Source organism: Gossypium raimondii, chromosome 11 (assembly GCF_025698545.1).
Source record: "Gossypium raimondii isolate GPD5lz chromosome 11, ASM2569854v1, whole genome shotgun sequence".
Classification (NCBI taxonomy): domain Eukaryota; kingdom Viridiplantae; phylum Streptophyta; class Magnoliopsida; order Malvales; family Malvaceae; genus Gossypium; species Gossypium raimondii.
In genome coordinates this window covers 54,129,384-54,144,157 of record NC_068575.1, presented here as the reverse complement: position 1 = coordinate 54,144,157, position 14,774 = coordinate 54,129,384, and the positions used below count along the sequence as shown (strand labels likewise).

The window sequence follows — 14,774 nt, the reverse complement described above, 5'->3', positions numbered from 1 at the left end:
AATAGATTTTTATTAAATAAATAAAATGATTGAAAAATAAATGGTATAAAATTTATACAAGTGTAATAAAATAAATATGTACAAATGTAATTAAACAATTGGTTTACTTAATATTTAAGCATAAAATATTTTATATTAATATTATATTATTTATTTATTTAGTAATTAAAAACAATAAAGCAAATAAAATAAAGTATCAAAGCACCCAGATTCAAAAAGGAAGGGAGTGTTTTCCAAAATGAATTCTCCTAGAACTTCTACTACTAAAGCACATTTATCTTTACCTAGTTTTCCTTTGAAATCTCATTCTGCTAGAAAAATTTCTTCTTTATATGAAGTTGAGTACTTCACTGAAGAAGAAAAGGTTCAAGCCACAGATTTGCCTTTTGTAAACCCTTATTCTACATACCAAAAGCCTATTTTTTCTCCTATTAAAAGTATAAAATATTTAATTACTACCAGCAGAAAAAATGTTCGTGAATATGAACAGTCCTCTAAGTTTGATAAGCATCTTATTTATGGTGGTCAAGAAGAACAGTTTGTTACTCTCGAAATTCTTCCAAATTTTCCACAAGAATGGAGTCAGTATGGATATTCTCATATCCATTTTGGAGCGGTCAGACTGGCTGTAAACTATCATGGAACTTCAGGGAAACCTGTTGTATCCAGGATAGCTCTTTTAGACTCCAGATACAAACGCTATCAAGATGCCTGCATCGGAACGGTTGAAGCCACTCTAAGCTCAGGAATGGACATGGTAGCTTTGTTTCCTAATTTTACCATGTATCTACAAGATCCAAACCTGATGGATACTTTCAAAGTTTAGATTCAAATTATTGGAGCTGAGATGGTTGAATCGGCAGTTACAACGACTCTTCACTATCAAATAGTGTACAGAGTCCATGATCATGCGTTCAAGTTATTGAATCAAGGATCTGAAGATTCTCTTCTCATTTCTGTAAATACAAGAGAAGAGCCACACTGTGTTCATGTCCCAAAACAAATATCCAAGCAGGAGCTATTAAATCTTTTGCCAGAAAAATGGGTAACTAACTATGAACATATCCACCAACATGATCAACCGATCCGTTCCACAAAAAGTCAGATCATCACTAGGGCTGATGGAACTAGTGAGATCAAGTTTGATCATAGCCACTTGAAACAACTCCCAACCCCTCCAATTTTCTCCACCCAGATGATGTTACAACCAATACCCTCTGATGGTTCAGAACCTGGCCAAGAAGCACCACTCATACAGAGCTTCCAGCCAAATGGGAAGCCTTTGTATTTCTTCAAAGATCCTACAAGACATTGTCCTTGGGATATAAATTGTTCATGTGATGGATGTCAAAATGCAACCTTTGAGGATTTAGATGAAGAAATTCAGAAGACTCGCAGGAAGAAAAACCGTAAAAAATCAACTTAGATAGAATTTTATGAACGATGGATGAACGAAGATCCAGACATTGGTCCCTTAGGAGAAGACAATGGTAAACTTGTCTACCTTGTAGATTATTCTACAGGAAAGTCAAAACCACAGCCTCCCATGATCCAAGAACAACCTCATGTACCTCCACCATCACCACCAAAGAAAGACCCAGATAAAAAATGGCTAGCTAAGCCTTTGAAACAGCCATGCTATAAAAGAATTAATAGATGGGTCCAGAAGCACAACCAATTGAAGTCATGTACTCAAGAGGAAGAAAAAATTGTTGCCCTTGTACAGAAAATTCCAGAAGTTAAAATGTATGAGGCAACTTTTTCTTATGAACATGAATTTCTACCATTAGAAGAATTCTCAAAAAAGGAATATCTTCATGCCCTGAAGATTCCTTCGAAATTGCAAGCAGATGCGGAAAGCCGACAAGTGAAGATTGCAGCAGCAGAAACCACTTTGAATTGGCAGACAGAAAATGCTTTGGCCCAAAATTCTGCATTGAAAAATAAAGATCAGAAAGTCAGTCAGATAGACACCAAAGTCTCGAAGATAGAAAAGACAACTGATGCAAACTCCAAGATGATCAAGAATCTCATTAAGCTTTTCCAAAAAAGGCTTAAAGAAGTTGCAACTGAACCAGCTGCTCCAGGACAAGATTTTTTCTCTCATATTACCTAAAGAGAAAGAAATTCAGAGACTCAATGAACATATCAAAGCCCTGGAAGCAGGAAAAATACCATCTCCTCAACCACTGAAAAATGGTATTGAATTATTTTCCTCGGTAAGGTAGTTAGATAAGCCAAGATCATCCGAAAACGTGAAAATAATTTTTTCTCCACCTGAAGAAAAGAAGAAACCAAGCACTTATGATTTGTTTTTACAAATCAAGGCTCAAAAGGAGGAAGAAAAGCGAAAAATTACAGAAGAAAATAAACAAAAAGAAAAAAACTCTAGGGAAAAGACCAGTAGAGAAACATGAAGATGAACATGAGAGTCCTCCTCCATCTCCACCTAGACAGGTATCAAAATCCTTGATGATCCAGAAGGAAAAACAGTCTATTAAAAATCCCTTAACAAATTTTTTGAAGGATTATAGTCAAGAAGTGCTTCCAAAGATATCTGATTATAGTCAAGAAGTGCTTCCAAAGATATCTGTTCTAAAAGAAACTGGAATAACTCCAGAATCCCCAATTAAAATGTCAGAATCTTCAGAATCTATTTCAAAAGATTCAGAGACATCAGCAAGTTATACTGAAACAGACTCAAAAGCCCTAAAAATAATGGTCACAACACATCCAGATGTCAAAATTGATGAAATGTTAGAAGAAAAAACCACTGAAGTTGGAGAACCTTCAAATGTAATATCTGCATCCCATGTTTCAACAGGGAAAATGATTTTTACTCTTGATGACATTCCAACAAACAAATGGCTAGAAAGACTACAGGAATTCCATGCATGGCTTGAAACCAGAAATTTGACAGAGAAGAGCCATTATAATGTCCTGGTTGAATTTGTTTCACGATGCACAGGGGTGTTAAAAAACTGGTAGAATTCCATTGATCAAGCAAACTAGATGCACTTCTTAGTGTTAACGGATTTATCTCAAGCAATTAGGATTATCCATAATCATTTCATTAGAAATCCTGATGATCTGTTAACTCTAAAGAAAAGAGAGTTCTTTAAGAGAAGATGTTGCTCTTACAAGAAAAAAGATTTGTATAAGCATTTTTATGAGATGACAAAACTTTTCTGTACCCTTGGATTGGATCCCAGTTTGAAGCAAGCAGTTGTTGCGTCTATTCCAGATCCTCTCCAGGTAGTAATAAATCAGAATCTCTACAGGCAAAACAAAAATATTCTCAACCTGATCATTGGAGAAATCCAGCAAGAGACGTATATTGCTTTAGAAGATCTGTGCAACAAAAGAAAGGTCTTCAAAGATTATCTACCTGGTGATAGAAGATTAGACAAAGCCTGTAATGACTCGTATCTTAAGATTAAGTGTGGACATGGCAAGTCATGTTATTGTCCTACCAAGAAAAAGAAACATTTCAGAAAAATGAAGAAGTTTTCTCTAAAAATTCCCAAGAAAAGATATAAATGGAGATATCTCAAGAAAAAGAAGAAGAAATTTCACAAAGGAACAGAAGCCACTCGATGTTACATCTGCAATCAAAAGGATCATTTTGTGAAGTCATGCCCAAACAATAAGAAAGGCGCTAAGATGATCCAGTATATACAACAAAAGTCAGGAATCAAGATAACTGAAGAAGATGATATTGAATCCCTATTTTCTATTGACGATGAGCCCAATGATCAATCAGTGTGTGCAATCCAAAGCATAGAATACAGCGATTTAGAATCTTCATCAAGCGAGATACTCATGGCACAACCTCAGGTTCTCTTCTATTCTCTGCTATCAAACTCACAAATTCTTTCAACCTCAGAAGTTTTGGTGCCATATGTTCCTGTCTCTATCTACTTGGACAAATACAGTAAGCCTATTACTGTAATTGCGTTCATTGATGCCGATGCAGCAGAGTCCATTATGAATTCAGATGTTTTACCATCAGGATGGTGGGAGCCTCATACCAGGTATTTTAGCTCAGCAGCAAATAAGGTTTTCACAACACATTTGAGAAGTAAACCCATCAAAATTCAATTCTTCCCAACATGCTCCATTACTACTACAGTTTTGATATCAAAACTTCATGGAAAAGATCTTATTGTTGGCTTTGATCTTTACACTAAAGCTAAACAATTTAGAATTCTACCAGATGGATTAAGGTACAAACAAATGTTCAGACCTTTTGTGCCTATTCCAAAGATATTCTCAATACATTCTGAGAAGATCCAGGAAATTGTGGAAGAGTTAAAAGAAAAGTCATGTGCAGAATCTCATTCAGAGTTCCTTAAAAAATGTAAAAGTCCTTTGTGGAAAAACTCTGAATTCTTCATCAGACTTCCTTTTAAGAAGAATGAAGATATCAATCTGACTAAAGTTAGTCATATGGGGATGAACCCAGAATATATGAAGCTAGCTAAAAAGGAGTGCCAACAATTACAAGATGACGGATTGATTGAAACTTCAAATTCACAATGGACTTGTGAAGCATTCTATGTCAACAAAAGATCAGAACAGGCCAGAGGGAAGTTAAGACTGATAATCAATTATCAGCCTCTTAATCACTTCCTACAAGATGACAAATTTCCCTTGCCTGACAAAAATTCAATATTCTTAAGTCTCGTAAAAGCTCGAGTTTTCTCTAAATTTGATTTAAAAGCGGGATTTTGGCAATTGGGAATAGATCTAGAAGACAGGCCCAAGACAGGATTTTGCATCCCAAACAAACACTTCCAGTGGACAGTTATGCCTTTTGGGTTAAAAACTGCTCCATCACTGTTCCAGAAGGCCATGATAAAGATTTTTCAGCCTATAATGGATCAAGCTTTGATTTACATAGATGACATTCTCCTATACAGTCCAGATCAAGAAAGTCATGTCATCCTCCTTGAAAAGTTCAAGCAAATCATTTTTCAATATGGAATCATGCTTTCTGAAAAAAAAATACAAGTTAACAGAGACGAAATAAAGTTCCTTGGTATGATTATCAAGGAAGGAAGGTATCAGCCTCATCCAAGTATTGCAGAAGAGTTGAAGAAATTTCCAGTCAGAAACTTTTCTCAGAAGCAAGTTTAGAAATTCTTAGGAATTGTAAATTATCTCAGAGACTTTGTTCCAAAAATCTCAAAATTTACAAATCCTTTGAGAAAAATGCTGAAAAAAGATCCTCCTCCATGGGGAAACAAGCAATCTCTAGCAGTCAAAAAACTCAAAGAAAAGCTAGCTCATCTACCACCATTGCAGATTCCTTCAGAAAGAAAAAGAATCTTGCAAACAGATGCCAGTGACAAATATTGGGGAGTCGTCTTATTTGAAGAAGAAAATGGTAAAAGACGACTATGTGGATACAAAAGTGGGAGATTTACTAATGCTGAAATCCATTATCACTCCACTTTCAAAGAGATCCTTGCAATCAAAAGAGGTATTTCAGAATTTGAATTCCATTTACTTGGATATCATTTCCTTGTTGAAATAGACATGTCTTCTTTTCCCAAAATGCTGAAATTCAAACAAAAAGAAGTACCTCACCCCTAACTTCTCAGATAGGCTGAATGGTTTTCTAAGTTTTCCTTCAATGTTATTCACATAAAAGTAAACACCAATGTTCTTGCTGACATTCTTACCAGACCTCTTGAAAAATTCCCTGGAAACTTCATGATCCAACATTCATCATCTTCCAAGGCAAAAGGTAAAAGGAAAAACTTTCAAAATCCACCCTCACCATTTTCAATACCTTGCCAACTAAATTCTCACACTGACATCCTCCAGAAGTTCTAAGTTTGATCTTAGAAAAGAAATTGCATAGGGAAGCCATGAACATTATGCTATCCTATCAGCTAAAAATTTTCAAAAATTTTGGTGGATTATTTCTGAAACCATTAGGTCTTCATCCTGATTACCCATTTATCCATCCCATAAAATTCCAATTTACTAAGTTCCCTGATGAACTGAAATAGATGCTTTGGTATTTAACCCACTTGTTTCATATTGGTATTGAATTCTTCATTGAAGATCTCTAATACTATTTGACCATGGCTATACAAGGAGAACTTAGTCCAGAAATGAAGAACTTAGCAATCTTTTTTGGATGGTTCTACCCATTAGAAAAATTGCACGAATTGGTTGGGCTTGAATTCCTTAAAAACACAAATGCCCAGTAGATTGTAATCATCTTTTACAAACCACAAACTTCATGCAGAACGGCCCAGCAACTCAACTAGGAGCATTCCCCAGCGCATGGATTCATAAAACTTATGCCACAGAAGTAAGTATGAGCCTTTGTCGCTACAGGAGTTTACAGAAATACTTATGCCAGATAAACAGGATTATTCCTACTAAAATATGGCCCTCAAAAAACACCCTAGCACCATGGAATAAAGATAATCCACTAACACTTATCAGGAACAGTTAAAACAAGCTTTAGTGGAATATCAAACAAATATCCCAGATCCGAAAGAATGGTCACAAGAGTATCCAATGTATTGTAGCCAAGCAACTCAAGCCACGTCAGCATAGAAGGATATACATGAAGACACATCAATCTAAAAATATATTCATGAAGTGACACCACCTGATGACTTAGAAAAAAGAATTGAACAACTGGAATTAAAGTGCTACAGAGCAAGAGAGGAAAAGAAGAGAAAAGTAGAAGAATTGAATATCACCTCCGACATAAGTACAGACTATGATACTGACTAAAGACTGATTATTTTGTTCTGATAAACGTCTTTGCTTAAAATTAAGGGTGAGTCATTGTACTAAAAGCATATTCATTCTTATCTACTTTGTCCTTATGTAAATTATTGTACTTTGCTTTTTAAAAAGGTGTGATGAGTCATTGTATTAGAAAGAAAAAGCAGATTCCTTCTTATCTGCTTATTTAGGTTTCCTTCTCTATATAAAGAGTAAGGATGTTCAGTTGTAAGATATAACCAGTTTAAAAAATAAAAATATTCAGAGTGTTTTAAAAATCATGTCTTGCTAAATCTCTCTGATCTCTTCCTGCCTGAGTATGGCATATCTGTGAAAGAAAATCTTCCATTAGTTTAAAAGTATGCTCTGTGCTTGCCATACAATAGATCTTGCAGATCAGAAATTAAGCTTAGACCAGGGATACTAAACTCAGATGAGTTTGAAGAAGTAGTCTAAATTAATGGTATTAACAGATAAAAGGCAGTGCCTGTTTAAGTGGCCAAGAGGAGAAGGCCAGGCCTTTGTTTTGGCATAGCATACCTGCTGTTATGAGCCATTAATTTTAGATATTCCGTCTTCATACTCATCTGCTGGCTTTGGAAACAGGGGAAAGAAAAGAAAGAAAGAGGAAAAAGAAAGAAAAAGGGAAAAAAGGGTTTTTATAGCTTGGAGTTTAATTTGGTAAGTCAATTAAGCCCTTTTCTTTTAATTTTGATGTTTTAGAAGCTTTAGAGTAGAGTTTTGATGAAATTAAGTTGAGGTCTTGGAAGTTTATAGGTTTTTAAGCATGGTTCATGTTGAATAAATTGTTGAATTAGGGATTTAATTGAATAAATTTTAAGTTAGAATTGATAAAAGGATTAAATTATAAAAGAAACTATAAGTTTTATGTTTTAGGATTAAATTGAGGAAATTCGAAATTAGGAAAATATGCTGAAATTTTTAATAGTTAAATTTGAGTTTGGATGAAATTTGAATAGAAATAGCGTGTGAATTTAATTAGAAAAGTAAGAAAACTTAGTTAGGATTAAATTGAGAACAAGGTAGGAATCGATTAGAAATTCAATTATTTATTATAATTAGTGATGTAATTAATAGTGTAAATTATTATTATTTTCGTAGCTAACAAAGAACCCGAGGCATCAGCATCAAGAGAAAAGGAGAAAGCTATCGATGACTAAAACAGGAGATTTACGGTTTGTATTACTATAATTCAAATTATTTATTATTAAATGCTATATTTAAATTTATATGTATGGTAAGTGAAATATATGGTAAGTATTATTATTAAGTTGAAAGAAATTCAATTGAATGATGAATATATGTGTGGAATTGAATTGAACATTGACTTGAAAAATGGAAAAGTGAATTTTGAATTGAATTGTGATTGAAAGTGAAAAAGTGAAATTGAATTGAAATGTGAATTTGGAGACCCTATTAACTAGTCGGGCTGAGTCGAATATAGTTGGCATGCCATATGAATGGAAGAGTTCAGGGATACTTTGACCTCGAGTCGACGAGACACTAGGTGTCACTATATTTCTTCGGATAAATTCGATGAGGTACTGGGTACCAACTTTCTTCGGCTTTGCCGATGAGACACTAGGTGTCAACTATTGCTTCGAACTATCCGATGAGGCACTGGGTGCCATACTGGAGTGTTTGGTTGGATTCGTGTATCCGCTAAAGTCCGAGTTTTGTTAATAGGGTAAATAATAAAATGATAAACTGAATGAGTTGTTCAATCGAACTATTGAAATGAAATGAGAAGTCGAATTGTAAATTGAAATGTGATATGAGATTGAGAAATGAATCTAAGGTTCATGATGTGTCCAAGTTCCAAATTATGGATATATGATATTAATTGATGAATTGTTATTGTGGAAATATGAAATGTGAGTTTAGATTTGTATGTATGATTTTATGCATTACATGTTTATTAATATTATAATTTGAATTATGGTAATACCACTGAGTATGAAATACTCAGCGTAGGGTTGTTTTCGTGCGCAGGTCATTAGAGTTCAAGGTCCAGTTCAACATCTAGAAAGATCCCGACTCCATCAAGAAAATTTTGGTGATGTATTTCTTCCTTTTGTTTAAGTGGCATGTACTAGGTGATTGAACACGAGTTGTATATATATAAATATATATATGCTAAATGATCTTGGTTGTGAGTAAATGGTTATAATCTTTTGAATGATAAATAAAATAGTGAATCAATTTATTAAGCATGATTTAGTAGCGTTTTAAGGTATAAAATCATTGATTGAAATATTGGTATTGGTTTGTTTTTGGTTTTAAGTTTGCAGAGGGTTTTATGTAAAAATAAGCAGAAATATTGTCGAAATTTTTAAAAAAAATGAATGAAGTCAATTAGCATAAATTTATATGAATTTATAATCATTTTATAATATGTTTGTTATTTATTTAAGAATTATTTGTAAATTGTCTGAGATATCCGGTAATGCCTCGTAATCCTATTCCGGTGACAGTTTGGGGTTAAGGGGTGTTGCAGTAACGGATGCTACTAACGATAATCTAAATTCCAATATAAATTAATGAATGGGGAACATTTCGATAGGAGAAATAAATAATTAACAACACAAAGAAGAAAATAAGGTGCAAGAATGAGAAAAAAGAAGAAAAAAAGATATGAAAAAGAAGATGGAGAGCAAATTCTATTAGGATTTGGAAAGGGACAAGATGTAAATTCTAATTAGGAAAGAATTGATTAAATCCCTAGGGGCATTACATGCAATTTACCCCAAGGCTTGCTGAATTCTCAATTTTTTTTTAAAAGGAGGGCTCGGGCTCAAACCTAGGACTTTTAGGAAGGAGTACTAATGCTTAACCATTGAGCCTATTGCTCATTTCTTACTTAAGTTAGATATTGAATCGTACATATATTTTGAAGTGTGACAATTGAATTGCCGAAAATAATGAAAACATGAGAGGGAGGGGGTTTGAACTCTAGTCTCTAGAGTGGATTTACTAACACTTAACGATCAAATCAATACTTTCTTAATTAATAAATGCACAATGATGATTTTATAAATCGAGGTGTGAACACTCTTAGCTTCACAAACCAATTCCACTAACCCGATTTTTTGGATGTGACACTACAACTTGCACATAATATAATTACTAATAGTTTAATTTAATAAAAATATTATTTTAATATATTAATCAGATAAACAGTAAAGAAGGGTTAGAAAATAAAATAAATGAAAATTAAGGCCAACTTAAATACATTCCTTGGTGAAGTCTTTTGAACTGAAAAAAATCATAAACTTAGTAATTAATATACTAAGCATGCGAATATTACTACGTACTACATATCTTTTTCAATGTTTTAAAGAATAATCAAATTCAGAAATAATGATATATTAAGCAAAAAGTTTTGTTAATTTCTCACAAATTGATCTGTTTTGTTATTATTTTCGTGCTCACGCATATAATGAGCTACACAAATATGTCTATATACATTCATTGTTTAGGTTGATTCCAAATGCGTATATTTTTACTTAATTTATATATTTTATAATTTTAATTAAAAATAATATAAAATCCTGATATTTAAAAAATCTAGTTTTTTTAAAGAAAAAATTCAGTTTTTGGATTTTTTATATTTTTAGAATTTTTATAGTGAATGAAGGTAACTAAAGATAAAAAAAATCATATTTTTATAACATAAATATTAAAATATTATAAAAAACTATAAAAAAATATAATCACTGGTAGACTTTGAACAAAATGATTAGGGTCAAACATCCACACCCGAAAATTTTTGTGTTAATTGACATATTTTATCTTGTTTCAATTTTATTTATTATTTTCATATATTTTGTGATTTTTGTCATTTTTATAATAATTTTTCGAACAACGTTTTAAAGAAATATTGGAAAATTGTAAGGATATTTTTTGTTTTTATGTTTTAAATTTTTTATCAATTACCACGTGATCAAGCCAGTGAGCATAAAGTTAACAACATTAAAGGCTTCTACAAAGAACATAATTTTGAAGGCTTAATTAATTGTTGGTTTTGATCAAGAACTTAATGAGTGTTTTTTTCCTTTATTATCGCTCAATTGATTAATCATTTAATTCGTAAGTGCTTTTTACTAGTTGAGCCTTTAATTGCCATTCGATATTCACAATTGAAAAAATAGGAGATTTTAGCATATGAAAGATGAAAAATATTGAAAAGAACAGATATAAATGTTAAAATATATATATAAAAAATTCTATTTCTTTATAGAAAATACGCCTCATTGAAAAAACCACTAATCAAGAGAAGAGTGGAAAAAATGCACCATGAATCATTCATTCAATAATAATATATCATACAAATCTATCGTTTGATACAAGATCTTTCCATATCTTAGTCGAAGTATTGTAGATAAGTTTAATATCTAAAAAATAAATAAAATTTACATGAATTTGATATTTATATAATCTTAATTTATTAATTTATTCTATTTTATAATACATAACTTTTTTTTTATTAGGGAAGAGAGTATAAGCTATTACATAGCAATCAATCTAGGAAGAGATAAACCAATAACATCCTCATGCAACACATTCAAAGCAAAATAAGGAGGTTGGGACTAAGAGTAAAAGCCAATAACCATTCATTCTGCAGTTTTTGCTAAGCAATCAACTATCCTATTGCATTCTCAATGCACATGCCTAATATCAATGCAATAGGTCTCGGATGGCATAAGTGACATACGAATCCGGTTGATGTATCATCAGGGTACCTTTAACATGATGTAACGCTTCCAAATAATTTATTTTTAACAACACATCATAGCAACCATGCTCCCAAGCTTGCTCAAGACCATCAAGAATACCCAAAGTTCTGTCTAATAAGCACTGCACATCTCGATATTCTATAACAACTCGTTTTTCAGTGGTACTGGAAGCGACGATTTTGGAACTCCGTATTCTAATGATTGAGTCGGTAAATATTATTTAATAACATTTATGAGTTTATTTTAGTGTTTTATTAAATTTTGATCTGATAATTTTTATTAATTGGTTAGTTAGTCAAAGTACAAGTAGTGCGTACTGAAAGTCAGTGGTTTTAGAAAATAAGGTATCAGGACCTCGTTTTCATAAACCGAGCTCATAAATAATTAGTGTTGAATATTTATGGAGCTATTATATAAGTGAATTAACTTTTAGACTAGTGATTTTGATGTTTAGTTGGTCAATTAAGAAAAAAAAAGATTAAATTGTAAAATACATAAAACTTAATCACTATTGAATTTTATTAATTAAATGATTTATTTAATAATTGTGAGAAGACTTATATGATAATTAGACCTTTTAAAAGTTAGTGGGTGGTTAGTGAAGGAAATTAAGTTAGAATATGAATTATATAATATTTAATTATAATTAAAATATATGTTAAAATAAGTTTAAAAAAAAACTAATTCATCTTCTCCAATAGCTCACCCCACCGAAATTAGGAAATAAAAACACCATTACCAAGCTTTGATGTTCATCCAGCACAAAGCTCTTGCATGTAAGTCAAAATCGAGCCCGTTTCTTGTAATTTTTATAATTTTGAGATCGTTGCAACTAGGTTTAGCTAACTCGTATCTCTGTTTTCAAAATTGTTAAAGATTTCTAAAGTTACTGTACAAGCCCAATAATGCCTGGGCCCGTACAATAACCCAAAATAGAAAATTGGGCCTATCCTAATCCAGCTACGAAGCCCAATTGGCTTAAAGCATCAGAAACCCTAGCAGGTAATGCGCCGCAAGCCCCTAGCAGTCTCCAGCAGACGCCCGATTGCCGCACGTCTCGGCCTCCCCCCAAGACTGCTTGCTTCACGATTCTCGCAAAACGGAATCAAAGAGTCCAAAAGAAAAAAACAAGCAAAATAATTGTATTTTGTTTTTTTTTCGCCTATAAAAGGCCATTTTAACATGTAAAGGGAGGGAGTATTAACGAGAAATACAGGATATTGAAAGAAACACTGAGATTACAAAGTCCTTAAGGTGAATCGGTTTTTTTTTATATGCTTTATTCTTTTTATTTTGTTTTTAAGAAATAATACGAAAAAGGGTGAGGGGTTTACCTCAAAACTTCGCCGATGAAGCCCAAGTTCGCCGCTCAAATCAAGGTCCCATGGAGGCCGAGGCTCGTATGCGATATGGCGTGTTGGCGGCATGAGGACGCTAGGGGTGAAACCCTAGCAGAGCACCAGATAAGCCTTTGTTTTTTTATTTTTTATTTTTTTTCTTTCCTTCGGTTTCAAATGAATTTGAAGGGCAAAATCATTTTAAATAAGAGACCAAAACGACGCTATTTAAGTTAGGTGCGACCAGCATGGTGACCCGACCAAGGGGAGGATCCGCCGCCTCGACGTCACATGGTCTATTTTGCATAATTGGCCCTTCCTTTTTGCAACGCTTTCAATTAAATTCTTTTACTTATTTTAGAATTTAGGCCGATATTTTACTGCTTTGATTGGGTCCCCTGCTATACTGAGTTTAGGAAGGACGGATAATTTCCTTTGTTCCACCGTAGTCACGCGCGCATTCAATTGGGTCCTTTCTTTTTAATTTATGCTAAATCCGCCCATTTCGTCATTTTTTAATTCAATTTAATCCATTTTAGTTTCTTATCATAATTATGCTATACCCTTATTTTATTTTATTGTATATATTATTATTATTATTATTATTATTATTATTATACTTATACATATATATACGCATATGTTTGTATTTTATATATGTATATATTTTAAATGTTTTTGAAATACGTGTACATATTTTCGTAGTTTATTTATATATTATATATATATATATTTTTGTTTTTGTTTTTCCTTCTAAATATATACACATATATATACTGTTATATTCTTATTTTATTTTCATATATGCACATACACGTATTTACACGATTTTCCAATACATACATACTCATACATTTTGTAAATATATATACATATACAAACATTTTATTTTTATACTTTATCTTTATTTACTTTATTTTTATTTTGTAAATATATATATCCCCATACTTTCATAGTTTATTCCCATGGTTTTTACATTCATATATATACATATATACATACCTATTTTTCCTTATGCACACATATTTGATATAGTTTGTTTTCATGGTTTTATAAATAAGTATATATATATGTGTACACTTGTATTTTATAATACATGTGCATTTTCCTTATTCTTGCACATATACATTCTTTTAGAAGTTATTATATGTGTTTTGTTTTGTATGTATATTTATATATATGCTTTAATATATGCCCATATATTTTCGAATTTACTTATATTGTACTTGTATTTATATATTTTGCAAATACATATACATATGTAGTTTAAATTGAAATAAGGGATTCATGCTATGCATTAATATTGACCACGTTTCAAAAGAAAATATATTTTGGTCTTGACCGAGTATCCAAATCATCCTGTTTTATAAATTCCAAAATATTTGGTATTCGTGGTTCTCGAGGAAGGTCGTGTCCTAACTTACTGGATCGCGATTATTTTTCGATGAATTTTGAAAGCCAAGTATTTGTTTTGCAATAAGTTCAGAATTTTAAATAAAAGCTTATTCTCGAATTCAAAGTGTTGGGTCCTAACTTCATTGGTCATGACATTTTCTTCTCGAAATAAGAATTTTCGAAACAAAAGGCAATATTCGGTATTTCAAGATTTAAAAACATTGTGCCCTAACTCATTGGGTGTGGTGTTTTATTTCTTTGAAATAAGAATGTCTTATTATTTTGATTCATTCATGAAATAAAAAGTTTCCTTTTAAGATCTTTTCAAATTTTCGACACCAAGGCATTCAAAAAAATCAATTTGGTACCAATTTTGGGCGTTAAGAGGGTGCTAATCCTTCCTCGTGCGTAACTGACTCCCGAACCTGTTTTCTCAAATTTCACAGACCAAAATTATTTTTAAGGTGGGCCGATCACATCTTAATAAAGGATCGGTGGCGACTCCAGTTTTTATTTTTAAGTCAAAACT

General features: G+C 32.2%; 1 protein-coding gene and 1 long non-coding RNA gene across 2 annotated transcripts; both read left to right on the top strand.

Annotated features, from left to right (window-relative positions):
- Positions 1–847: 847 nt before the first annotated feature.
- LOC105800939 (uncharacterized) lies at positions 848–1,426 on the top strand. Its single transcript, XM_012632294.1, has one exon. It carries the CDS (start codon positions 848–850, stop codon positions 1,424–1,426), a length of 579 nt encoding a protein of 192 aa, XP_012487748.1.
- A 5,590-nt stretch (positions 1,427–7,016) lies between these two features.
- LOC128034542 (uncharacterized) lies at positions 7,017–8,935 on the top strand. The gene is made up of 3 exons (XR_008190609.1): positions 7,017–7,437; positions 7,879–7,952; positions 8,770–8,935. It is a non-coding gene; the product is annotated as an uncharacterized LOC128034542 (long non-coding RNA).
- The last annotated feature ends 5,839 nt before the right edge of the window (positions 8,936–14,774 follow it).